The 27,500-nt window shown below is 42.5% G+C and overlaps 2 protein-coding genes across 4 annotated transcripts in view; one reads left to right on the forward strand and one right to left on the reverse strand.

Moving 5' to 3' along the window:
• The window catches only part of Cdc40 (cell division cycle 40), a 52,870-nt gene extending 38,795 nt beyond the window's left edge, over positions 1–14,075 (reverse strand). The window contains exon 1 of the mRNA XM_031348485.1: positions 13,602–14,075. Within this exon, the coding sequence (XP_031204345.1) occupies positions 13,602–13,790 (189 nt within the window). The 5' untranslated portion in view covers positions 13,791–14,075. The remainder of the gene's footprint in view (positions 1–13,601) is intronic.
• A 149-nt stretch (positions 14,076–14,224) lies between these two features.
• The window catches only part of Wasf1 (WASP family member 1), a 53,869-nt gene continuing 40,593 nt past the window's right edge, over positions 14,225–27,500 (forward strand). For 2 of the 3 annotated variants that reach the window (XM_031348486.1, XM_031348488.1), the window contains exon 1: positions 14,673–14,789. The gene's annotated coding sequence lies outside the window, so the exon portion shown is untranslated. Of the gene's footprint in view, positions 14,329–14,672; positions 14,790–27,500 lie in introns of those variants that run through there. The other variant, XM_031348487.1, reaches the window with a different exon arrangement.

The raw sequence follows: 27,500 nt of genomic DNA on the forward strand, positions 1-27,500 counted from the left end.
TCAGCTCCCCTCCTCCTGCAGTGCTCCCCCTCAGCTCCCCTCCTCCAGTGCTCCCTCTCAGCCTGCACTGCCCACCCCTCCTCCTTCCTTCTTGCTAGCCTTGTACCCCGGGCCACAGTGGCCACTAGACAGGGACTCAGAAACACCCCTACCAGGTATTCCATAGCCACCAGTTTCTTAAAATCCAGAAAAGAAGGAATAGAACAGCCACCCAGCCTCCAGTGACATGTCAGGTGAATTCCAATAGGTCTGACTCGGAAGTCACATGGGTGTCTTTCTGGCAGCTCTTACTAGTCTTTCCTGGGTCTGTACATTTAATGTGTTGGTCATTATATGCCAACACCAACACCTAGCTAGGCTCACAATCATTCTAAACCCGGATGTGTACTCATCAGAATTAAAACACAACCAAAACCAGCCAGGGAAACATGTCTGTGTCGGACCCAGCAGCCACACCACACAGGCCTAAGAGGTGCCATGTAGCTGGAGCACAAAATGAGACAGCAAAACAGCTATTACGAATATATGTGAGGCCCTCAGAGGGGGTTAAGTCCACTGACGAAAGACATGAAAATACAAATAAACAGTGAATGAAAGGAAGAACAGCTGAAGACACGAAAGCAGAAATATAATCACTAAAGAAAATCCGAGGGCTGGGGAGATGGCTCAGAGGTTAAGAGCACTGACTGCTCCTCCAGAGGTCCTGAGTTCAAATCCCAGCAACCACATGGTGGCTCACAACCATCTGTAATGAGGATCTGATGCCCTCTTCTGGTGTGTCTGAAGACAGCTACAGTGTACTTGTATAAATAATAATAAATAAATAATATTTAAAAAAAAGAAAATCTGCCGGGCGGTGGTGGTGCACGCCTTTAATCCCAGCACTTGGGAGGCAGAGGCAGGCAGATTTCTGAGTTTGAGGCCAGCCTGGTCTACAGAGTGAGTTCCAGGACAGTCGGGGCTACACAGAGAAACCCTGTCTCGAAAAAACCAAAAAAAAAACAAAACAAAAAAACAAAAAAAAAAACCAAAAAAAAAAAAAAATCTGAATTAGGTAAAACTGGAAATGGAAAATTTAGGAAGCCAACCTAAAACCTTAGAGGTAAGCCTCACTGACAGGAGATGAGAGAACCTCCGATCCTGAAGACAAGAGAAAAGAAATGGACACCTCACTCAAAGAAAAAGTTAAGTTAAAAAAAAAAATCCAGGTATAAAATCTGGAACTCTGAGAGACTAAATTATGAACAACAGGAAGAGAGGCAGGAAAAGAAATCCAGGATAAAGGCACGGGCAATCTTTTCAACAAAACCACAGAAGAAAATTTCCTTAGCTTGAAGGAGGAAGCACTTATTAAGGCAGTCAAAGCATACAGAACACCAAACAGAATTGACCAGAAAAGAAACTCCTCATGACATATAGTAACCAAAACATTAAACATTCTTCTAAGGAGGCTACAATTACTCTGATACCTAAACCACATAAAGACCTAACAAGGAAAGGGATTAACAGACTAATTTCCCTTATGAACACAGATGTAAAAATTCTCAGTAAAGTACTTGCAAACCAAATATAAGAACATATTAAGACGTTCATCTACCATGATTAAGTAGGCTTCATCCCAGTGATGCAGGATGGTTCAACACATGTAAATCCACATGTAAATCAATAGATGTGATCCCCCACATAGACAGACTGAAAGACAAAAGCCATATCATCATCTCATTCAGTGTGGAAACGGCCTATGACAAAATCCAACACCCCCTCATGATAAAAGTCCTGGAGAGATTAGGGAGACTAGGGACCTCAACGTAATAAAAACAAGTTACAGCAAGTTCATAGACAACATCGACCTAAATGGAGAGAAACCCAAAGCAATCCCACCAACGTCAGGACTAAGACTGTGCACTCTCTACCTGCCCAATACAGTGCTGAGGTCTTAGCTTGAGCAGTCGGACAACTGAAGCAGATCGAGCGGACACAAACAGGAAGGGCAGACGTCAATGTGCCTTTAGTTTCAGACAATGTAATTGTATCCTTAAGTGACTCTAAAAAACCCAGGAAACTTCTATAGCTGATAAATGCTTACAGCAAAGTAACAGGATGCAAAATTAACACACAACCATCAGCCAGTCTCTCTGTGTACAAGCGACAGGCTGGGGAAAAGCCAGGGAGACAACGTCTTTCACAACAGCCTCAATAAAAATCTTGGGGTAACTCCAACCTAGCCAGTGAAAGACAGATAATAAAACTTTAGGACATTTAAGACGATTCAGAGAACGGAAAGACCTCTCATACTCATGGGGTGGTAGCACTAATATAGTAAAAAACTGGCCATCGACAGATTCAAGGCACTCCTCATCAAAATTCCAACACAATTCTTCACAGAATTGAAAGGACAATTTTCAGCTTCATGTGGGAACACAAAATACCCAGGATAGCTAAAAACAATTCTGAATAACACAAGAACTGTTGGAGGTGTCACCAACCTTGATTTCAAATCATACTACAGAGCTATAGTATTAAAAACAGCACTCACAGAAACACAGAAGCATGCTGATCAATGTAATTGAATTGAATACCAAGATATCTGTCCAGACACCTGCTTTTTATAAGAAAGCCAGAAATACACACTTGGGTTGGGGGGAGAGGCAGCATCTTCCATAACTGGTTAAATGGATGAACACTTGTACATGAATAGAAATAAATCCATATGTATCATCCTGTACAAAACTCAACTTCATATGAATCAAAGACTTCGATGTAAGGCCAGATACACTGAATCTGATAGAAGAGAACGTGGGGAACAGAACACTGTCGGCACAGGTACTAAGAACACTGTCGGCACAGGCACTAAGAACAACAATTAATAAATGGGACTTCAAGGGGCCATCAAGAAAAAAACAAATTACCCAATTAAAAACTGGGGTACAGGGCTGGTGAGATGGCTCAGAGGGAAGACCACGGACTGTTCTTGGGAAGGTCATGAGTTCAAATCCCAGCAACCACATGGTGGCTCACAACCACCCATAATGAGATCTGACGCCCTTGTCTGGTGCGTCTGAAGACAGCTACAGTGTACTTACATATAATAAATAAATAAATCTTTAAAAAAAAAACAAAACTGGGGTACAGATCTAAACAGAGAATCCTCAAAAGAGGAAACACAAATGGGTAAGCCATTCTTTAAAGAAATGTTCTATCTATATCCTTAGTCATCATGGAAATGCAAGTCAAAACTACTCAGATTTCATCTTATACCAGCCAGAACAGCCAAGATCAATACAACAAATAGCTCTTGCTGGCAAGGATGCGAATACTGACTCATTGCTGGTGGGAGTGCAAATACCATAGACATTGGTGTGGCTGTTCCTCGGGAGGCTGGGGATCCATCTACCTCAAGATCTAGCTGTACCACTCCTAGACATAGACTCCAAGGATTCTACAACCTCTTACAAAGACCCTTGCTCAACCACAGTAATTGCTGCGCTCTACTTAGAATAACCAGAATTGGAAACAGGCTAGATGACTGACAACAGATGAATGGATAAAAAGAAATATGGATCATTTACACAATAGAATAATACTCAGTTGTCAAAGAAGTAAAACCATGAAATTCACAGGTAAAAAAAAATCTAGACATCTCTAGCCACCAAATGAAAACTCCAGTGGCAGGAATGAATTACATCTAATCAAGTTGTTGGTGAAAGGGGCCTCATGGAAACAATCAAGGTATTGGTTGTTCCCCACAAACAGAGGCTAAGGCCCTACTGCTAAAGACAATATGTGCATAACTCACTGCACAGGGAGAAGTTGAGCTGGTGTCAACTAGAGCTTTCACCCCTAATGACTAATGTGCATGGTCCTGATAGGTGCAGTGCATGCTACCAGTAGAGAAAGGAACATGCCAATCTGGCCACTAACCCTTCCATTCACAATGGTGGCCTGCCTGATTCAATTGTGCAACAGTGGCACAAACGCTGTGTTACAAACCAGACACACTATCTGCTTGGTATTACAGCCCACTGTATGAGATGAAATCCATTCCTGACCCTGCTTGGATGGCTAAGAACCTGAAAGGCCTTTTAAGGTCTGTATAGAACTGATGTACATATGCCACCCTTTTAAAGGTAGGCACCAAGCCCCACAGTAGATGGCTAACACAGAATGAACTCGATGGTATTTTTGAAGGTTCCTTGTCTCATAATGCCTTGTTTATATATATGGTTTCTGATCTTATTTTTATGGGATTTCTGTGTGTGTGAAGGTGTGTCTCTGGGTCTGTATGTTTCCTGTGCTTTTTTCTTTTTCCCACTTGTTCTGTTTTACTCTAGCTTGCTTTTATATTATTTTTATTATTTTATCTCATCTTACTATTGTTATTGCTATCATCATCATCATCATCATTTTAGACATGTGTTCTTAATGAGACAGTGTGGATTTGAGTGGGTGGGGAGGACCTAAGGATCACACAACTCACCTCTGCCATATTACACTAATGGATGCTTTTTATAAAAACAAACTGTAAGTACTTTGATGCTTTCTCTGCCTCTTGCACTGTTACCACCCCACATCACAGGCATCCCGCACTGTTACCGCCCCACATCACAGGCATCCCGCACTGTTACCACCCCACATCACGGGCATCCCGCACTGTTACCGCCCCACATCACGGGCATCCCGCACTGTTACCGCCCCACATCACAGGCATCCCGCACTGTTACCGCCCCACATCACAGGCATCCCGCACTGTTACCGCCCCACATCACGGGCATCCCGCACTGTTACTGCCCCACATCACGGGCATCCCGCACTGTTACCGCCCCACATCACAGGCATCCCGCACTGTTACTGCCCCACATCACAGGCATTGTCTTTGTAATGTGATAAGTCACCTTCTCATTTCCCTTGACCCATTCTCTCCTCTTGCTACAGGAAGGAAAATGACTTTTTCTGCCTGAAGTCTTATGGAATGTTTTATTTCTACAGAATTTGTGGTGCATTATTTATTGCACATGGCTTTTACATTTTATACCCTTACTGCCTTGCAGAATGCAGAGCAAGAGGAACATGTCAATAAGTATTTGTTAAATTAGAAAGATGATGGGGAATGTGAATCCACAGAGAAGTTATGCAGAATAAGGCTGGATTTGGCACATCCCCTGCCAGAGTGCTCCTAGCACTGAGATGGACCATGGAAGCCAGATGCCAAGAGCACTGCTGTGGATGAGGATGTGCAAAAGAGCACAGCAGGAGTTTAAAAAAAAAAAAAAAAAGACACCTTCCTACTGACAGAACACACAGCAATAAAACCCCAGGGGAGAAGCTGTCAGATGGAAGGAGTTCCAGAATACAATGTTTTTATTCCCCCTTAAGAAAAACCTAAGCCAAAAACAGTCCCAGTACTAGAGGGAGAGAAGTGGCAAGGAGAACCACAGGACAACAGGAGAAAGGAGGTGGGCAGTGGTGGGAGCATTCCTGGAATCCCAATACCAGGGATGCTGGGTAGCAGGATGATTAGTTCAGGTTAAGGACAAAGAACAAGGGGATAACCATAATATGCTTATACCAGAAGCAGTAAGAGGGGACAGAACCCAGGACTTAGCTGGAAGTATTGGCATCTTCTGAAAAGAGGGCTCTTGGAGATAACAACGTCTGGGTAACGGGTGGGATGCTGGCAATCAAAGTGATCGTGTGTGTTACTTGTGTAGGTAGCTAAGGTGGTAAGACAGTACAGCAACACACATTCAGTGAATGCTGACTGCATGCCTGGTCTGTGTCAGGCACTGTTCTAGGTCTATACAAATAGACAAGGTTGCCTGCCTTTAGTAGGAAAGACAGACAATAACTTACAATAAACAGATAGATAGCTTGTTGGTTTTGCTTGTTTGTTTGTTTTTCCAAGACAGGGTTTCTCTGTGTAGCCTTGGCTGTCCTGGAGCTCACTCTGTAAACCAGGCTGGCCTTGAACTCAGATATCCGCCCACCTCTGCCTCCCAAGTACTGGGATTAAAGGCGTACGCCACCACGGCATGGCTGATAGCCACACAAAAAGGAATTTAGCAATACTAAGGCATTGGTGCTGGGGCAGTAGATACACTGTTTATGTAAGCTTTGGGATGGGAGGCAGAGCGCTACTTTTGTTTCATTTCTCAGCACTTGCTCTTGTTTCTGTCATTTTGAGAAAGAATCTCACACTGGCTGAGAACTTGCTAGTGGGCTGGGGTAGCCAACCAGTGAGCCTCAGGGGTCCTCCTGTCTCTCCTTCTCCAGCCAGGCCTGTACTTGATTATAAGTATTCACCACTATTCCTGGCTTCTTTTTATTTATCTGGGCCCCTAACTCAGGTCCTTATGACTGTTAAGGCAAGCACTTTACTGAGCAATTTTACCAGCCTATTTCACATGATCTTCCTATCATTTCTGCGAGTTAAGGTCTAAACAAGATGATGTCACTCATGCTAATGAACTAATGCCAATAGGACTAATGATAACAGGGTGTGGTAGTTTGGATGTAATTGGCCATCATAGCCCCAGAGAGGGGCACATTAGGTGTGACCTTGTTGGAGAAGGTGTGACCTTGTTGGAGGAAGTATGTCGCTGTAGGGGGTGGGCTTGGAGGTCTTCTATGCTGAGTGTGACACATGGTCCCCTTCTGCTGCCTATGGATCAGGATGGAGAACTCTCAGCTCCTTCTCCAGCACTATGCCTGCCTGGACAGTGCCATGCTTCCCACCATGATGATAATAATGGACTAAACCTCTAAACTGTAAGCCCGCCCCAATGTTTGCCTTTATAAGAGTTGCCTTGGTCATGGTGTCTCCTCACAGCAGTAGAACCCTAACTAAAGACACTGGGGAAGAGTTTAAAGCAACCATATGAGGAAGCAGCCTCATGACTCAGGATGAAAGACAGCCTGACGACCTGAGTTTGACCTGAAGAACCTATGAGGTAAGAGAGAACCAATTCCCACAGTTGTCCTGTAACTTCTAAATGTCCACTAACCTGCCACTCACAAATATACACAACAAACACAAACATTAAAAAAGTAAAGTAAGCCGGGCGGTGGTGGCGCACACCTTTAATCCCAGCACTTGGGAGGCAGAGGCAGGTGGATTTCTGAGTTAGAGGCCAGCCTGGTCTACAGAGTGAGTTCCAGGACAGCCAGGGCTATAGAGAGAAACCCTGTCTCGAAAAACCAAAAATAAATAAATAAATAAATAAAAAGTGAAGTAAAACAATAACAACAATAATAATGAGACCAAAGTAGGAACTCAGCTCCCACTTCAAAAAAAAAAAAAAAAATGCTTGCATCTTAACTGGGTGTGTTAGTCAGGGTTCTTAGCTGCAATCGTCAGAAATCTTCCCAGACAGATGAAACCGACTGAATTCTTATGAAGTTCTTTTAGAGTTTCTAGGAAGGTTAGGGGCGCAGCTTTGAGAAGTAGGCAGATGTAATCATAATCCAAAGCCAATCAAATTACAGGACCAATCCACTGTGCACAACAATTTGTGACTGAGCGTCACTACTAAACAGCTTTGCTGTCATGGGATGTTGGAACTGTTGACCTGAGAGACTAATCATTGGCCACCACTGCCACGCAAAACCTCATTCCTTTCTCTGCTGTGGATGAGCTCACACGGGGCAGGAAGTTCAGGTGGACCTTGAGAACTTGTTTGGAAGTTCTCGATGCTATTCCTCTATCCTTGATCCAAGACCGGTCCTCCTTTAGCCTATTCTGGGAAGGTCCCTCCCAGTGCACAGCTTTGAGAGGGACAGCTGCCAAGTAAGTCAGACCAGCTAAATCAACCCAGGCAATCAATGGAGTAACAATGTTGCAGCCAGAGCAGGGCGGGAGGGGGAGGGCGGGAGGGAAGAAAGGGGGAAAGAAGTGGGAGAAGGGTGTGGGGGCGCTCATAATGATGCATCTGGCTAAGCCCATATCAGACCAGAAAGTGAGCTGGGTGGAGGGGAAACTGGAGTTTCACTTTCTGATGGTGGGTGTTAGTGGGGACACTCTTTACAGCAAGACCCTCGGGAGGGAGCTGAAAAGCTAGAACTAAGGATAAAATCATTTAATACCTGTGCTGATTTATGTCAACTTGACACAAGCTAGTGTCATCAGAGAGAAGGGAGCCTCAGTTGAGTTAATGCCTCCAGAAGATCAGGCTGTAAGGCATTTTAATTAGGGATCAATGGGGGGAAGGCACAGCCCATTATGGGTGGTGCCATCCTGGGCTGGTGGTCCTGGGTGCTGTGAGAAAGCAGGCTGAGCAAGCCAGGGGAACAAGCCAGTGAATAGCACCCTTCCACGGCCTCTGCATCAGTTCCTGCCTTGACTGACTTTTTTGTAATTAATTGTTATATGGAACTGTGAGCGAAATAAACCCTTTCCTCCCAAAGTTACTTTTGGTCATATGTATCAAAGCTAACATTGGAGCCTGAACACAATGTCAAACCCATTACTGTAAAGGAAAAAACATTGCATACACGGAACAAAACCAAACTTAAATACTATTACCTCTTAATAGTCAACTCCTAGAAGACTCCATGTAAAAGGATCTAATGCTACATTCCTCTTAACAGTCAACACCTAGCCGGGCGGTGGTGGCACACACCTTTAATCCCAGCACTTGGGAGGCAGAGGCAGGCGGATTTCTGAGTTCGAGGCCAGCCTGGTCTACAGAGTGAGTTCCAGGACAGCCAGGGCTACACAGAGAAACCCTGTCTCAAAAAATAAATAAATAAAAAATAAAAAAAAAAAGCTTTTTATAATGAATGATCCACACTTCAAAGAAATCTATCTGCTGCTAAAGAAGCTCAACAGAATTCTAAGTGGAAAATGAAAAGAAATCCATAAATGTATTTCATAGGAAAAACAACAAAACCTCACATTAAATAAAAGGGGGCGGGTATCTACCTATAAGCTGTCAAAAAAGAAAAAAAAGAAAAAATTTCACTTTCAAGGAAAACTAGATTCACTAGAAAAACACAGTCCATTATCAGTAACAACTGAATAAGATAAAACATCTTAAGTGAGCCAAGAGGAATTCTCAGCTAAAAACTAACCCTAGTAAAATACCTCCAAGAGCGAGCAATGAACACTAATGCTGTGAAGGCACACTAGGAGTGTGATCACCAGCCACCAGCCACCAGCCAGCAGCCACGCTACTAAAGGACAGCCTACTGAAAGCGTTGTGACAGAAAGCAGACATCGCTGCAGATAAGAGGCAAGAAAGCCTGTCATTCATGTGCCTTGTGTGTACGTGTACACACATACCAAACAAAACTATCCCACAAAGGTGGGGATGGGAGTGGAACTGAAGCAGGGCTTGTACTGCTTAGAAGCCGAAGCTACTGAATAACTCAGACATGCAGTTTCTAGGGTAACCACTTCAAGAAACTGGGCGCATCATCTGTACATGACAGCAGACAAAAAGAACACTGACTAAAAGACCATCTAGAAGCATGGGTGCCCGACACGCTTTCTGCCTTTCTTCTACTAATCTATAGCAGGACATGAACAGTCTTATGCATACAAAGTATACTTTAAAAACACACAGATGGCTGCACCTCACTGGTTTTATAGTATCTTCTTTATTTTTTCATTTAATGTATATATATGTATATATTATTATTATTATTATTATGGGCAGAGGATGTGGCTCAGGTAACAGATTGTTTCCTTAGCACACACAAAGTCTTGGTGTGGATGGAATGGTGGCATGTTTAAAATCTCAACCCTTGAGATCAGAAGTCCAAGGTCATCCTTGGCTTCCTAGTGAGTCTGAGGTCATCCTGGGATATCCTGGGATACCCAGGTCCTGTCTGCAGACAACCCTTGTCTGCAACAATCTTGTCGTGTTTGACTCTGGCTAAAAGGCAAGTTTATGCTTATGTGTAAACTTATCCTTTTGTGCCTAGTTTTTAATGTAGATGCACTGAGGTCAGGGACTGTTGTGTTAACGAGGGACCTGAGTTACTGAGTGTCATTTTGTGGTCTTGCACAAGGGTTGGCAAACTCCAGAATATGGGCAACATTTAGCCCACAGATGGTATTTTGTACTAGTAATTTTGTAAATAATAATGGTATTTACAGTCTTACAGTGATTAAAAAAAATGAACATCAACAAAAAGAGTTGACAGGATATATGAGGTCAACGGTATAGATAATACTTGGAATTGGGTCCTTTACTGGCATTTGCTAATCTCCACGTACATGATCAGTTGTTTTTTTAAACCTTTAATCAATCAATCAATCAATTTATCCCTCTCTTTCTCTTTCTTTCCCTCCCTCCCTCTCTCTCTCCCTCTTTCTGGTTGATGTCAAGTGTCGTCCTCAATCATGCTTTATTTTACTTCTGAGACAAGTTTCGCATGGACCCTGGAGCACAGACTCTGCTATACTAGCGAGTTAGGGACCCAAGGAATAAGATGTCCCTGACCTCCACATGGGTGCTCTAGCCCCTTCCCCTCCCAAAAAAGAAAAAGGGTAGCACAACAGGGCATACATTTATTTTTTGGCCAAACACTCTGAGCCACGAGAGACTCAGTTGAATAGGCACATGTATTTGTATGCTCCATCATTCTCTCCTTGATAATTTTCTAACCACTTGCAATGACCTTTGCTACATAGGATCTTTTCTTCTCTGGTGCCCATTGCTTGTCTCCTACAGAACCCTCACAGCCGGGGATATGGCCCAGCTCTGAATGAACCTCTGGGATCTTAGAGATTGACTCCAACTCATTTTCTTTACTTCCTGAACCATTCCTTAGAGACTGACGTAAACAAGCTGGAAGAACAGTGTCCTCCCAGCCAGTGCCTGCTCAACTTCAGATCTGATTCTCAAAGCCAGTACTTGGTCAAGATCTTTTCTTTTAGTTTTTCTTTTGTGTACAAGGCATTGGAGATAGAACACTCTCAAGGCCCCGGAAATGAACTTAGAAATGGGGTTAGGTGATGCCCCTGGGCTATGACAAAAAGATGTAGAGATAGAAGAAACAAGGACCCTGAGGCTGGGGGACCACAGGTTAGGGTCTATGAGGGAGGCAAGGGAGTCTTGAGATGGAAATTGCTATACTTGTGAGGCTCTATAGATCCTTTGGCAAGGGAGGGCGGCAGGCCTCACAAGCCGTATAAAGCACGTAGTGCTTATCTAATAGACAACAGGATGCTTTTGGACGGGGATGTGATAGGAGTGAACAGTCTCGATGTACTGTGAAGGCAAGACGTGGGTATGCGGCTAGAAGGAAGAAGTACACAAAACGTTATCCTTGTTTTAAAAGAAATGAGAAGCCGAACTAAACAGTGGCACCAGAAGAAGAAAGAGACGTTTGATAACACCACTCAGTCACAGTGGGAAAAAGTAGCTGTCACTCAAAGACAAAGGTTGAAGAAGTCAAGAATAACTCCCAGAGGAAAGAAGGATGCTATGGAGGCTGTGCTAAGGAAAGTAAAGAGGAAGAAAAAAATCAAAACCAATCAACCAGCCAAAAAAAATTGATGAAGGGGAGGTACCAGCTGAACTAGCTTCAGGGGCTGAGGAAAAGGAAAATGGTGAGCCTTCTGTTTGTGGCTTGGGACAATGAGCACGATGTGGATCAATCAAAATGGGGAATGCAAATGTGCAGTAGAGAAAAAGACACTTAAGCTTTTAGTGCACCATACAAAAGGGGCCCGAGAGTCATCCTGGATGAGATTTAAAAAAAAAAAAAAAATTAAGAAAGCTGGCACAGAGTTTAAGACAGGGGTTCACTAGGACAGCTTACCAGTAATCAGTACGTAATTGGTACAGCTAAAATTGCTTTGCATTTTTGAAAATTGGTAGCTAAACATACTTGAAGGATGAGTAAGAATGGGCTCAGAGCTCTTAAGTGATGTATCCTAGAGGGCCATGTGGGAGGCCATGTGCTAGAGGGAGATGTGAATAATACTGGAATCTTGGTTCATGCCTAAGTTAACCTCTTCACAGTGGCCACCTGTGAGCCACCGAAAGTAAATACTGCAGCTAAAACTATGTGAGGCTCTGTGGAGGGAAAGTTGAAATAATGGCCTAGACCTAGGAAACTTAATGCTGCCAGGGCTGGCAGAAGAGCAGGGGACTTGAAGGCTGAGGATAGCTCAGTGGTCGTCCGTCATAGGAAAAACATGAAGAGAGAAGAGAATTATAACAGTTACTTGATTTAATTCAGATGGCAGAACTGTCTCATGACTGCAAAAGGCCTGGGGCACCATTTCCACCAAGAAATTAATCGAGAAGCCAAGGCTAGATGGCACTGAGCTGGGATGGAGGTGGGGAAACCTGTGACAAAGCTGGGAACAATGCACAGCAGGGGAGGGTGGAAAGTGGAAAGTGGAGATGTCTAACTAACTAAGGAACACACTGGGAAGGCTGCTGAGGCTGGCAGAGCTCTGCTTTGTTCTAAAGATAGACTTCCCAATGTTCTTTCATGCCAGATGTCCTTAGAAAAAAATTAAATTTCGTAAATGACTTAAGACACAAACAAGACCCAGGGAGAGCTTAGGTATCTCTGCAGTCTCTCTCTTCACACTCTCGGACAGACTGATGGCTCAATCCCACCAAGGGCTCAGGACCCACCAAGTCTTCTCCTAAGTTTGGAAACTCTTGCATTAGCTAAAGTGGCCTCTCTTTCTTTGAGCTGACTTTATTATATTTTATTTTTTTAAGAGAGGACTTGTCTGAGCAATCTACAAAAAAAAAAAAAGAAAGAAAGAAAAAATCATATTTCTACCTTATTCTTTGTAGTGGTTATTGGCTCCCACCCCACCGTTTTCAATCCAATCTATAACTACTTTATTTGTCCACATTTAATTGTTTGCTTCACTCAACTAGAATGATTCCAGCATGAACTATGATAGCAAAGATGTTCTGGTTTGCTGATCCTTGTGTCTCTAATCCCGTTGTTACTGGAAAACGACACATGCTACATAGAGAACTATATAGCTGGGTTTTCCCCTTTATCAACTTCCTTGGTTGGGTTCATGCACACTACTTCCTAAAGTTTATATCCTTTTCCCACTCATCGTATTAACACCTAGAATCACAACAGCTAACACGTATCGCTTTCACCAGATATTATTAGGCTCTGTGCTATAACCTTTACCATACAATTTTACTCAATCTTTACAATAACCTCCTAATAATATGCTTTTATACAGCTATCTTCATTGCACAAGTGTACAAAAGAACGTTGTGTAATTTGCAAGTGGTGAAGCCAGTATTCGTGCCGAGTTCCTCAAAAAACAAAGTGCCTGGCCATGGCTCATTTCTAGTAAGGGCACAAATTCTAGTTTGAAAGTCTTAATCCAATATTATCTATATTCTGAACTTACATCTGCTCTAACAAGGCTACATCTTAGTCTACAAACTCAAACTTTCGTCCTCTCTTGGACTACTTTTATCCGACGGAGACACGAAGAGCAGGGGGTAGTGGAGAGCTGCTGCGTACTTCCAATCGTCAAGGAGGATGTGAGACGAGATGTAAACGCTAGGTACTTACTTCTCAGCGCCGAGGTAGACCAGCCTCTAACCGGAGACGAGCTGAAAGCAATTCCTGAATTCATTAGTATCCGAACCACTTACCTTAACTGCCACCTCCGGAGCCGAGTCCACCGCCACGGTCAGAGAGGGCTTGGCTGAAGGCGATTTGGTCAAGTGCATGAGAGAGTCCGCGGCTGGTAGCGGACACCGACTGCCTTCACTGTCCGAGTCCGATTCGGACCCCGAACCCGAGCCATACGAAGCAGCTAGAGCTGCAATCGCAGCGGACATGACTGCAACAGATACTCTCTGCTACGGCCAGGCCAGGGCGGAAGAAGCAGCGTCTCCCAGGTCCTGACAGATTGTCACGGAACACGATATTTACCTCCTTTGAAAACAAATCATTATAACTTCTCGAAAAAAACCTTAATTATTATTACAATAACTGTGTCAAAACTTGAGATTCACGATCACGTATCTAAGAAAGCACAAGGGATTACAACTATTTGTAACTTTCAGGACCTCGTTGATTAAAGACCCAGTCCTGAGATGTGTTTGAAGCCTCGAGGTCCTTCACTCCCGGCGTTCAGTGCGGCGAGGAGCTCGCGGCACCACGGGAAATGTAGTTTGGAGCGAGGAGGCGGAGCCGAGCAGAGGGGGTCTGCCTTCGACCCCGCCCCCAAGAGGATGCTTCATTCAATTGGATGTCATCTTCCCTCATTCCCTAGCCCGGCTCCGTTCTCTCCGGCCCCCTCCCCCAAAGTGCGGATTGGGCAATACCACAGAGCCTCAGGACAGGGGGACGCGCCGTCCTCTAGCCCACGGACCGGTAAGTGGGCGGATGCTCGCTCTCTCGCCGTGCCGCCGGATGCCCCGCAGGGCTCGAGGGGAGAGTGCGAATCCTAAGTTCAGAGACCCGGGACCCGTCTGGCTCAGCTCCGAGGGAAGGTCGCGAGGCCGGGCGGAGAGCGCCCCGCGGCTCCCCCTGCTGCAGGCGCGGGTCCCCGCGCCCGGTTGTGGAGCGTCTCGCGGGGAGGGGGCGGCGCAGGGCCGCGGCAGCTCGCGGTGTTGTTCGCTCGCGCGTCGCGCGCACCGCGGCTCGGGCGAGCGGCGGAAGCCCCCGGTGGTATTCCTGGCGTTCCGGCGTCCCAGCCGGTCCCCGGCGCGGCTTCCATCCCGCAGCCCGACGCCCCCGAGGGGCTCCCGGTGACGTCCCCGCGCGGAGCTGGACCGGCGGCGGCCGCCGAAGCATGTAGAAGGGGTACGGCGCGAGCCCCCCACGGTTTCGCGGTGAGCACGAGTCTCTCAGGATTTTGTCCTTTTTTTTTTTTTTTTCTTCCTCTTCCCGGGGTCTCGGCGAGGGAACTGTGGTCTACTGGCCGGAGCCGAGAGGGGCGTGTGGATGAGCCCGGGTCTGCAGCGGCGGCAGCGATGGATGGGCGCGCCGCCCCCGCCCCCATCTCGGGCTCCCCTGCGTCCGCCGCCCAGCAGCCCGGGCTGCGCGCGGAGGACGAGGCGCGGGATCTCGGGCGCGGGGACCGGCCCGAGGCGACTCGGGGTGCAGCAGCTACGGCTCTCTCACCTGCGTCGCGGGGTTCGGGACTCCGATCCCGCCGCTCCGCCTTCGTGCCTCGGCGCCGGCGAAGGCTGCAGCCAGTCGCGGAGCCCTCGGCGTGCCAGCGGCTCTGAAAAGCGAGCTCTATATTGCCGCGGGTCTTTGCGCCGTTGCCTCCCCGTGCACGACCACGGTAAAGCGAGTGCGGGGCATCCCTTTATATTCCGGTTTGGAAGAGAAGGCAGAGAGGGTGCCGGCTCTTTTGATGCCTGGAAATGGGGAGGTTCCTCGGGCAGAGTTAGGGAGACGCTTGCTGGGTTCTGATGTCGGCCGGACTCGCCCATTGTGCCACCCAGATAATTATTCAACTATGCAGCATCCATTGCACCTTTCCCATTTTTCTTTTCCCCTAGCTACAGCATGCCCCCTAGCTTCCGTACTCTTAACACCTTCACTTGCATTTGCGGATGATGAACTAGAATAATAGTGAGGAGAAAGCTCATCGGATCCCAGCCTTCACGACCTGCCCTGTGACTGACTAATTAATACCTAGTTAGGATAGGTACTTTAATTCGGCTCATTCTGACCTTATCCTTTACTATACAAAATGTCCCCGAGATTCTATTTACATTTTTTTCTTGATGTTCACATTAACTAAGTCTTTTTGTTCAGTAATCGATGTGTTTAGTTTATTAGTTGTTCAGTTGTACAAACATCCATTGACATTTGTAAATTTAATTGGTAAACTTTCATTTTTCTAATTGTTGGGAGCGGCTTAACACAGTTACAGATGCAATCCCATTTGAAACTTACAGGAACAGTTTATCCTTGATCTAAGTTTGTGTTAGGGAAAGTATTTTTATTTTGAATATTTGAATAGAGTACGTAATACAAAATTTTCCGTTTTTAATAAGAAAAGTTTGTACTTTGTGTTTGTAGAATATTTGAGCGTTTGATTTACTAATCATATCTTTCCATGAAAGGAAGAATCTAATATGGGAGGAGAATCTCCCATAACTTGGATTTTAATTTTCACTTAGCTATTTTTACAGTATATTGCTAGTTACAGCTTTTTTTTTCTTCTAGCTCCTATCTACATGGATGAGTAGATCCAGTTTTGAATACCTTAAGGACGGAATATATCTTGAAAACTTAAGAAACAAACATAGCTACTTACTATTTAAATGATATAATTTAAGAACAACCTATTAGCCACTAGAAACATCTTTTCCTTTTTATCGGCTTTCCCCTCTCTATGTTTTGTTAACCCTGTTGATAGGGACAGACTTGCATACAGACAATGCAAGAGTTTGAAGGTGCAGTGATTATTTAATTTGTAAACGGCATACATTTAAGTTGATGGTGTAGAATCATTTACTTGGCTAGGAAAGACTGCCGTTTACAAATTGGACATCTTGCCTTGGCTCCCTAACATGTAATGGAAACAGTACTCTTATGCCACAAGATAGTATGCATTAAATCAGAGAAGGTATCTTCGCAGTACTTTTAAACTGGCTTTTGAGTATTTTAATTGCTGAATCATGAAGACGCTTCAGTGTGCTTCTCCGCAGCACCTGGGGATGGCTGGTTTACATTTCAGTTCGCTTTGGCCAGTGGCTTTAGCTTGAATTTATTTCTTTAAATCATAGACTTAATGCCTATATATAATACTTATATAGTTAATATTGATGAAAATAATTGGTAAGAAGTAGAATATTGAGTTAAATTTGTGAAACGTCTAGGAAATGTTGAAGATCTCTTAATTTAACAATTTCAGTTAATAGATTTCATAATTGTGATCATGTATAAGATACACTGTAGGGCAGCTTTATCTCTTGGCTTTCTTTTTTGTTTGTTTGTTTGTTTTGTTTTGTTTTGTTTTTTTCAAGACAGGGTTTCTCGGTGTAGCCATGGCTGTCCTGGAACTCACTCTGTAGACCAGGCTGGCCTCAAACTCAGAAATCCACCTGTCTCTGATCTCCTGGGTTTCTAAATGGCCATATATTATATTAAGAGACAGTGCATTGGTGTAGTATAATACTCAATTTTTTGTTTAATTTTAAAAATAATTTGAGATATCTTTTCCAAAGGCTCGATCTTCAGTAGAGAGTGTATTTGGTTTCTTATTAAGAGATTAACTCCTTTACTTTCATAGCAAAATCTATTGTTTAAACACTATTATTAGTACAGCTTTACATTAGATTTTTGGATACTTTGAAGGAGGAAGTCATATAGATGAAAATTCTCTACAAGTAGGTTTATAATTCATTGATTAGCTTTTTTTTTTTAGAATTATCTTGATTATATTTTATCATGTTTTCTTAAATATAAAGAGCTAAAATTTAGCTTTTTCTTCTTCTTAAATTGGGTAAAGGAAACATCATTTTTCTTGAGCTCTGTGAAGACAGGAACTATCCTGCAGCGTACTGTCACAAATCCAAAGATGGTGGCATTGTGCTGAATAAATAGCAAAGGGTTCATCTGTGTGCCACAAACAAGAGGAGTGAAGAAGGAGTAGCAAGCATTTGATTTACTAAAGCAGCGTTAACTCTAAAGAGAAAGATGTGTTTGGATTGCTTTTGGAACCCCTGCTTAGAATCCTTTTACTGCATATTATTGAGCTAGCACTAGATACCGCATGGTGGAGATGTTGGTGGCCTACATGGAAGGATATTAATGATCTTCTTGCAGTGCACTTCCTGAAAGTGGATGTGAATGCTTTTGTTTCTGAAGTTATCTTTGTTTGTGACTTCAGTTTTCCAGTGAAATCTTAATAAAAAAAAAAGATGTATATAAATGAAGTCTTGTGCTTGTTTGTGTAACAGGTTTTAAAAATAAGTGACCTCAAGATAGAACTTTGTAAAATTAAGAATTGTGGTTTATTTATTATATGCAGATTATAGTTTTAAAATTTTTATCTCCCTTTTTTTTTTTCCTTCTCAGTGCTGGGAATAAAATCCAGGGCCTCATGTGTGCCACACACTCTACTACTAAGCTATACTTCCTACCCTTAACTTTGAATATTGAATTTTTATAAGTTGGTAGTCTTAACTTTTTTATTACATTTGAAAATCATACCATGCTGTAGGATTTTGCAATAGTTCTTGTCCTCATTGCTGAGATAGAATAAAAAAACTAATGAAAGTAGCTTCCAGGAGGGGTGGTTTGTTTCACTTAGTGTTTGAAGGGATATGGTCCATGAAAGAATGGTCCATGTCCAGGGATGGGACAGAGTTGCAAGACCATGAGGCAACTGACCATGTAACATCTGCAGTCAGGAATGAGAGACAGAAATGCTGGTCTGCACTTAGTTTTTTCCTATTTTATTCAGCCAGGATCCGAGCATATGGAATGGAGTCATTCAGGATAGGCCTCAGTTATCCAACTCTGGAAACCTCCAGAGATTTGTCTCCTGGGTGATTCTACATCCACTGGAGTTTCCAATGAAGACTAATCACCACAAACTTGGAACTTATTTTCTCAGAAATTATATACTTTGTAATTAGACTCAGCCTACTAAAAGCCTATTTAGCCCATAATATACTGCAATTACTAGATTATGTTACTGGATTATGCTAGTAATTTTAAAATTCTAGAAAATCATAAAATTCTGCTAACAACTGTAAATATATTAACGTAAGTATACAGTGACAGCATTATTGGAACTTGCCTGCTTTCATCCATGGAGCAAGAAGAGGAGGCTATTTCTCGGATTTTTTTTTTTGGAGACTGGGTTTCTCTATGTAGCCTTGGCTGTCCTGGAACTCACTCTGTAGACCAGGCTGGCCTCGAACTCAGAAATCTGCCTGCCTCTGCCTCCCAAGTGCTGGTACTAAAGGCGTGCGCCACCACCGCCTGGCTATTTCTTGGATTTTATATTGCTTTGCCTTATATCATATAGGGTAGGAAGGTAGGGAAATTTGAAGGATGTAGGGTCTTCTTGTGATTTTACTTCTCAAGGGTTTCGGGTTTGTCAGTTGCAATATCAAAAAGGTTGAAGTAGAGGGCCCTGCAGAAGTCTGAGGTTCTTAGAGAACTCTGTGGAACTCCCCCTTCTTGTGAGACATTTTCCCTCTCTAATATATCTGCCTATACATTTGTCAGGGATTTTTTTTTTCTTCTAGTTCTACTTCTAAAAAGAATGTGGTTCTAAACTTTTCTTCGTGTGCCTCCTTTTGGAAGCAAGGTGTTTAGTTCTTATGTCGTTACTAATTTTGATGGTTTTTAAAATACTTTCTCAGCACAATTAAATGGTATTATAATGGTACCGTATGCTTTATGGGGTGTGGTAGGGTTGGAGGCAGGTTGAAAAGTGAACTATAAATGCTTCAAGGAGAGAGGCATTTTGGATGTCTGTCCTTCCACCCCCGGCTTCATTTTTATGTTCCACCGCCTGTTTTTTAGCTTAAGCTAAGTGGATTTTGGGTGGATGCAATTGCTACAGAATAGCTGGCAAGTTGTTCTGCTGTGAGCATGAAAAGATCTAAGTGTTGTGAGAAAATGAGTCATGAGACAGCTGTTTGTCACTTACGTTGGAGGTTTTAATGGACTTATTTGGAGATTAATGATATTCAGAGATAATGTATAACATGTTCTCCTAAAAGGAAATGAAGTACTATTATACACTTGCTTTAAATGCAAGTCACTTCATAGGGTATCTTACATTTATTTTACCTTTTTTTTTTTTTTTTTTTTTTTTGGTTTTTCGAGACAGGGTTTCTCTGAGTAGCTCTGGCTGTCCTGGAACTCACTCTGTAGACCAGGCTGGCCTTGAACTCAGAACTCAGAAATCCGCCTGCCTCTGCCTCCCAAGTGCTGGGATTAAAGGCGTGCGCCACCAATCGGTACCATTGGTCCCAAGTTTCATTAGGATTTTATGGAAGATTAAGTCAAGTTAGTTAGCTAAATCAAAAAAATATAGCTTTCTGCTCTTCTGCTTTTCCCCTAGGTCCAGATGCCCAAAGGTTGAAGAAATTTGTTTTCTTTCCAGTTGTCCAGGCTCTAAACTACAAACTCTGAGACTCCTAATGACTGTTCCCTTGCCATGTAGACTAGGTGATCTAGTAGCCACATCTAGGACCTTACAAGGCGCAGCTACAGTTTCCTGACTATAGGCCAGAGTGTCTTTGTCCATGGTCCTGAGATTGAGTTCACTGAAGATGCCTTTTTTGTTCTGTGTCTTCATGGTAAGTCTTTATTCTAGCATGTATTGGTTGGACTTGTATTTTAGATAGATGCCAGCTAGCCAAGAACATTCCGTCACAGGTGATGTGGTTAGTTGGAGGTGGATTGTTAACGTGGATATGCAATTTCCAGTCCCTCTTTTTCCTGCTACTTAGACTGTCAGGAGCATCGTCTCTTAAAGCTAAGAACCTCAGAGCGCTGCAGAGTGGACTTAAATGTTGATATCTCTCGAGTTTGAATAATGAAAGCAGCACTTCTTTTTGGATATGTCAAATAGTGGACCAGCTTCTTGCTATTCTTTCTTCTTGAGTGGCCAATACTCTAATTAGCTAATGCTTCTGCATTAATTAAATCAGCTTAAAAGAAAAACACTTTGTGTCAGAATATGGATTAACTTGTTTGGTTCCTCTATCAAATATTAAGAAGGCTCTCTTATTCTTTGCTTGTTAAATTTGTTTGCAAATTTCTCTACAAAAACTAAGCATTTTATTTTCTATAGAAGTGTTTCCTGTCTTATTTGTCCATTTTTGGTAATTTTTAACATACTTGTACTAGAGTTTATGATAAAAGGTTATAGAAAATTTAAGCAGAAAGAGATGTAGATTATATCCTAGAAGAGAACAGACTAACAGCTGATTCCTGAAAGCAGAATCTTTCTGGTAGACTTAGAAATCTGTCAGGTTTGTAGTTTCTAAAGAACCTCTGTGACCTTGCTGATTTTTCTCTCTTGCTCTCAGTTTTTAATTGCATCGATTCCTGTCCTTCTTACTAGTTTCTTTCTACTTACTCCAGGCCCATTACCCATAGTTACTTGAGTTGAAGGTTTATTGATTCGAGATCTTTCTACGCCACTTCTCCTCCTTCCAGATTTTGAGATGGAGTTTCATGTACCTCAGGGCAGCTTTAGTCTTGCGTTTGTAGCTGAGGATAACCTTGACTCCCAGACATCTTTTCTCCACTTCTAAGGTGTTGGAATTAAAGGTATAAACCCCCACCCAGGCCTGATTCCTTTTATCTCCCCATAATAATCACTGATTTTTGAGCTATCTCACAGATTTGAGAACATACTTTCCTTTATTTCTGATTATTCAAAAAATTTCTTTTGAGACTTTTGAACTATTATATTCAATCTCCAAATATTTTGGTGTTTTCCACTATGCTATGAGAATATACATTGTATAGTTCCTATTCATTTTTCACCAGTGTATTTTATGACCTGGAATGTTGTCTGTCTCAGTGAATGGACCATGTGAGCTAGAGAGGAATATATTCTGTTTTGGGATTAAAGTACTTTATGCATGTTATTTAGATTCAGTTGATTGATGGTGTTCTTTAGTTTAACTGTATCTTATTTTTCTGCCTCTTGGGTCTGTTAATACTAATGAGGAATTCTGATGCCTCCAACGCTGCCAGGATTTCCAGCCACTTCTTTCCATTTTGTCAAGTTTTACCATACATATTTTGATGTTCTAGTCTGAAGAATGTGTACATTAAAAGAGATTGTTGTATTATTTTGGTAAAGGTCCCTTTATATTATTATAGTATATTTTTATATTCCAGATAATTCCCCTCAGGCAGAAGCTTCCTTTGCTTAAGCTGGCTACTTCAAGCTTTCTCTAGGTTCATACTGACATAGTTAACATTTGTATTTTCCTTCCCTCTGAAGAACTTGTTTGGTCACTTGTTGACAGAAGTATTAATCACTGGTGACCAGTTCCCCTGGTTTCTAGTTATCTGAAAGTCAAACACAAAACTTTAGGTTGGTAAGTTTGTTCTTCCAAGATTTTCTCCATCCTTTTATTTTAAATCTGTGTCTTTCTAAAATAGATTTCTCATAGATAGTATGCAGTTAGATCTTTTTACTCCCTGGATGTCTCTGTCTTTTAATTGGTATATTTGAACCATTCACATTTAAAGTAATTAATGATAGTTGGATTGATTGCTACCATATTTTTAACTTATATTCATTGCTTTCATACTTTGCTTTTTAAAAAAATCTTCATCTTCTCTGACATTAATTGAATATTTTATATGACTCCATTTTTCTCTCCATTCTTAGCATATCAGTTATATATTTTGACAGTTTCTTTTAATGGCTACCCAGATTTTTTTGGATACATTTATGGTTAATCTCAGTCTCTATATAAATATACTAAAGCCACTTAACATGTAGTTTAGGTACCTCTAACAAAGTTCCCAACCCCCCTGTCCCATCCTTTGTAATATTGTTGCTATTCATCTGATGTAATTATATCACACAGTACTTTGTATTATTTTAAGTGAGCAACTATCTGTATAAAGATTTTATTGTACCTTCCTTTAGTCTCGACGTCCTTCACATCCTTATACAGATCTGGCGTGTTTTAGCATTTTCTTTCCCTCTGCAGAAGTGTTTTGTCGTTTCTGGACAGGCATATTTACTGGTGACAGGTGCCCTTGGTTTTTATTTGTCTGAGAAGGCAGTGTGTTCACGGTGTGGAATGACCGAATCCAAAGTCTTAAGTTGGTGGCTTTGTTCTTTCAAAACTTGCATTTTACAACGTTTTAGCCGCTGCTGCTGAGGGTCCACGGAATTCTCACTTGTCCAGCTATATAAGTAAAGCACTTTTCCTCTAAGGGATTTTTTTTTTCCCCATGGCTTTCAGATTTAATTTAATTTAATTAACTAATTAATGCTAGGGATCCAACCCAGTGCCTCCTCCACAACAGACAAGTTCTCTAGCGCCGAGCTGCAGTCCCAACCGACTTGTCTTTGTAATTGGAATATCAGCTGCTTCAGTGCAGAGTTTCTGGGGTTTGGTGCTCTTTGTGGGCCTCTCTTTTGGTTTCTGCCATTGGCTTTAGAAAACTTTTGATTTGATATGTGCTGTATATTTTATGTAGTTAATGTAATACTCACAATGACTTTATGTAAAGGTATAATTCTCAATTTTGATTGAAATTCTTTTTGATAAAGGTACAATGCCTTTTCAAGGCAAGAGCTAAAATTTAAATATAGAGCATGACAGAATTTTTATAATTCTAGCCAAATACTAATGCCTTATATCTATTTCTTACTCAGGTTTTTTGTAGATATAGAGAAGAAAACAGAATTATTTTAATTTACTTACTCAATTGCAATCTTGGAAATGGTTGTTAGGAATTAGTTCCAGAGTTCAAGTTATATGCGGCATACCAGGTAGGTCAGTTTGCCATGAAAAGGTTTGAATGAGACCTGGGCAGAGCACTGACGGCAAAGAAAGGGCTCCCTTAACCCTTTTTCTGTGATTGTTGGGGTTACTTACTGAAGAGTGGGTGACAAGCTGTGAAATCCACTGGCCCAACTCCCAGTCAGCCTTCCACTTCCTGTACGCTCGCACAACCACGGCCTTGCACACCGTTAGGAAAGAAAGAAGTGGTAACTGGAGTTTCAGGTGAGGGCCTCCTGAGCTCCCCTATGCCTCCAACCTAAGATGCTGGTAACAGCCTTTTTATTGTAGCTTTGCATGCACGTACCATCACTGTATTGTTCTTCTTTTGTTGCCCAGCTAGGGGCCAAGGTGTTCTGTACATCATCAGAGCTGCTCTGATTTGTGATGGCCATAATCCTGTCACAGTTAGAGGAAATATTGTCACAAGAACACATTGCAGCTGTTGGGCCAGTGGTTCCTCCACAATCAGGAGTTTGCTGTGGTATGGTTCAGTAGGCAAAAGTGATTGCCTTGTGAGCCTGGGTCCGGTCTGTGGAATGTCCACTGGGAGGAGAGAACCCACTCTCAAAAGTTGTTTTCTGACCTTCACATATGCCAGCTCCATCTCTCTCACATATACTTCATATACAGAAAGCTTGAGTGAATTGATTAATAGAGAATCCACTACTTGCTTTAATTTAAGTTTGCTTTAGTTTAAAGATAATCTTAAACCTACATGATATTGTGTAGTTTCTAGAAATAGTTAATTCCAAAGAATGAATACGTTTCCTTTGGGGAGAGAGTGCAAAGTCATGGGTGTTGGTTTTGGGAGAGTGCAAAGTCATGGGTGTTGGTTTGGGGAGAGTGCAAAGGCATGGATGTTGGCTTAGGGGAGAGTGCAAAGTCATGGGTGTTGGTTTGGGGAGAGTGCAAAGTCATGGGTGTTGGTTTGGGGAGAGTGCAAAGTCATGGGTGTTGGTTTGGGGGGGAAAGTGCAAAGTCATGGGTGTTGGTTTGGGGAGAGTACAAAGTCATGGGTGTTGGCTTAGGGGCTGTTTGTCCTTTCTTTGAGCAGTTTGTTTGAATCTCTACAAATAATGGAGAGATGGTAGTTCAAGATCTGGGAGTAGGTAGGTTGATGAAGAGCAAGGGGGAGTTTAAAGACCTGACATGTACTAGAGTTTGCCTCTGACTTGCGTCTAGGGAGAGAGAAGAGGATCTTGAGAGGATATGCTGTGCTACCTTTGATCCTCTCTCAATAAACTCCAGCTCTGTCTTTGAAGAGAAACCCAAAAGGCTAGTGAGTGGGGAGGGGCAAGGTCAGCTCCGCTGTTTGGAGAATAGAGAATGAAAGGAGCATGGGAAAGACAGATGTTTAACAACGAGCAGCAAAAGCATCCTATTTTTAGGTAAGAAGGGGGAAGCCCTAAGATGGAGTACTGGAAGTAACAATGTTCAAGATGTGCACAGGCGCCTGGCGTGCTTATTGGAGGAATGGCACTAGTTCTGTCTTTAGAACTGGAGTGATGGTGTGCCAGATAAGGGCTGCCCTTCTGGAAGCCTTGTTCTCATCCATGTGCTTTAGTCGGTGAATAATGCAAGCCATGTTTCAGTATGAGAACTGTGAAGGCATGAAAAGCGCCATGCATCATGTGCCACTACTGATTTCTCTGTTAGAAAGATAATCTCCTTGTTTATAGAAATAAGACTTTGATTATGATAGTTAACCATCTAGTGCTTCGTATACAGTAATCAAATATCATAAAAGTCACCATTTTATTGTCATAGAAGGAAATGAACCAGAGTATGTCTCTCAATAGATTTCTACATAAAGACTTTAGGTTCATTCTTAGCATTAAAAAGGAAATGTCCAAGCTGGAAAGGTGACCCAGTACAGGTCTTGCAGGGGACCTGAGGTAATGAGTTGAGCTCCCAACATCCATAGGTCCAGTGGGATCCAATGCCTCTAGGCTTTGGGCACCTGCACTCATGCATGTATTCCTACATATCATATACTTTTTAAAATAAATCTTAAAAGAAAATTTTGGGTAAGCATAGGAAGATGGTATTAATGCTCTTTCATACATTTTGTATATATTTCATATAGTAGAGATGGATTTGTGAACTCTCATTTTGTTGTATATATATATACATATATATATATATATATGTATATGTATATGTATACATACACACACACACACACACACACACACACAGACATAGGTGAATGAGTATATGGTGTGGTGGCACTTGTGGTCCTTGTCTTTGTGTGCTCCTGTGGAGACTAGATGCTGACATTAGCTGTCTTCCTCTATCATTCTCCACCGTATGTGTGCGTGGGGTCGGGGGCTGGGGTCAATAGAGTCTCTCATTGAACCTGGAACTAGCCATTTCTGCAAGGCTAGCTGATTAGTTAGTCTTGCCTAGAATATATCCCCTCCTGAAGTTCTTGGGGTTACAGACATACACCGTATGCCCTGCTTTCCCGAGGGTCCTGAGGACCTGTCATACCTTGGGTTTGTACAGCAAGCCCTTTACCCACTGCCCTATGTCGCCAGTCCTTTGTGCTTTTCAAGTCTTGCTGTATGGCCAGACTAGCACAGCACCCCTTGACTCCTCTCACCTCAGCCCCCTGAGTGAGTGCACGTGTGTGCGCCACTATGCCCACTCTGTAAATTCACCCACTGAAAGCCGCTCTAGGCTGGGTGTGCCACATCATACCTGTAAACTTGTAGTCTCAGCGCTAAGGAGGCTCAGTCAGGCGTATCACCTTAAGTTCGGGGCCAGCTTGGCTACAGTGTGGGAGGGGGCTGTTTGAAAATAACAAAGCCAGCCTGTGAGAAATTGTCAGGTCTAGAAACTATCAGTTTAAACAGTACTTACTTTACTACCATTAGGATTCTGTGGTGGTAAGAAGAAAGTTTATTATAGAAAGACATTTGAAATAAGTGTATTATTCAGTAGGCACTACTGCTATAATATTTTAAGTCCACAGGATAGGACCACAGGCAAGATTTATTTATGTTTTTATGAAATATCCAGTAAAGAGTATTTACTTTGCTTCTCATTAGCTGTATTAAGTCTATGTGTCTCCACTCTACTCGTGTTAAACTTTAAGGAAAGGCAACAGTGGTTCATTGAAAATTAAGACACTTAATTTGATTTTTTTTTACCAGATTTTCATTTTTATCTACCTCACAAATACTACTAAAATTACCATTAAGTGCATTTTAAGAATGAAGCCTGACAGTTTTTTAATGTTAGGGTAGAGTGTATCTAATGGTAAGAAAGCCAAGGAAGCGGCTGTAGCTCAAGATAACAACCAAGATTACCTATGGGGAATGGAGACTGAGACTGGGAAAGGAGGACAACTGTGACCGTGCAGTGTCCTGAAAGTCAGACTGTGTGTTCAGACGTAGTGAGCCACTGCTTGCATCCTGAATGAGAAGAAGCTGGATCCACTTGGTCAAAACTGAGCCTGGTGGCATGATTGGAAGTAATAATGGATTTAAGTGAGAGCCAGGGAAGTCACATGACTTGTTTAAGGAGAACAGAGAGGAGGAGTGGCTAAGGAGAAGTGTGAGACCCAAAGAAACCTTGTTTTCCTTCCTTCCTTTCTTTCTTCCCTTCTTTCTATCTTTCTTTAAGATTGATGAAATTATAACAGCATTTTGCTGATGGCAGTGATTCAGTAAAGGGAATGTCTCCGAGGAATCCCTATTGCTTCAGGTGCTTAGGGAACTGCCCTGGAGTTTATTCACCACAGAAGTGGTGTCTAAGGCAGGCAGTTTTTACTTTTGATGGAAGCATATCATGAAAGACCCAACAGTGTTGATTATCTTTAGTAATGGTGCCATAGGCTTCAGCATAGCTACACTATTTTCCATTGTACAGCCATGCTTGTTTTCAGGGAGGCATATGATTGTAATATGTCCACAGGGTAAAATCCAAAGTCCTTGGTTGCTCTGTGCTTGTCTGAATCTGCTTTAGTCTGTTTGTGTCCAAGATTTTTTGCCTGCATATTTCTAGAAAGGTTTTGGAAACTGTCAAGTTGATGTCTAATACTGAGAATCTTAGATCACTTATATT

The sequence above is a fragment of the Mastomys coucha genome, unplaced genomic scaffold, assembly GCF_008632895.1.
Source record: "Mastomys coucha isolate ucsf_1 unplaced genomic scaffold, UCSF_Mcou_1 pScaffold3, whole genome shotgun sequence".
NCBI lineage: Eukaryota > Metazoa > Chordata > Mammalia > Rodentia > Muridae > Mastomys > Mastomys coucha.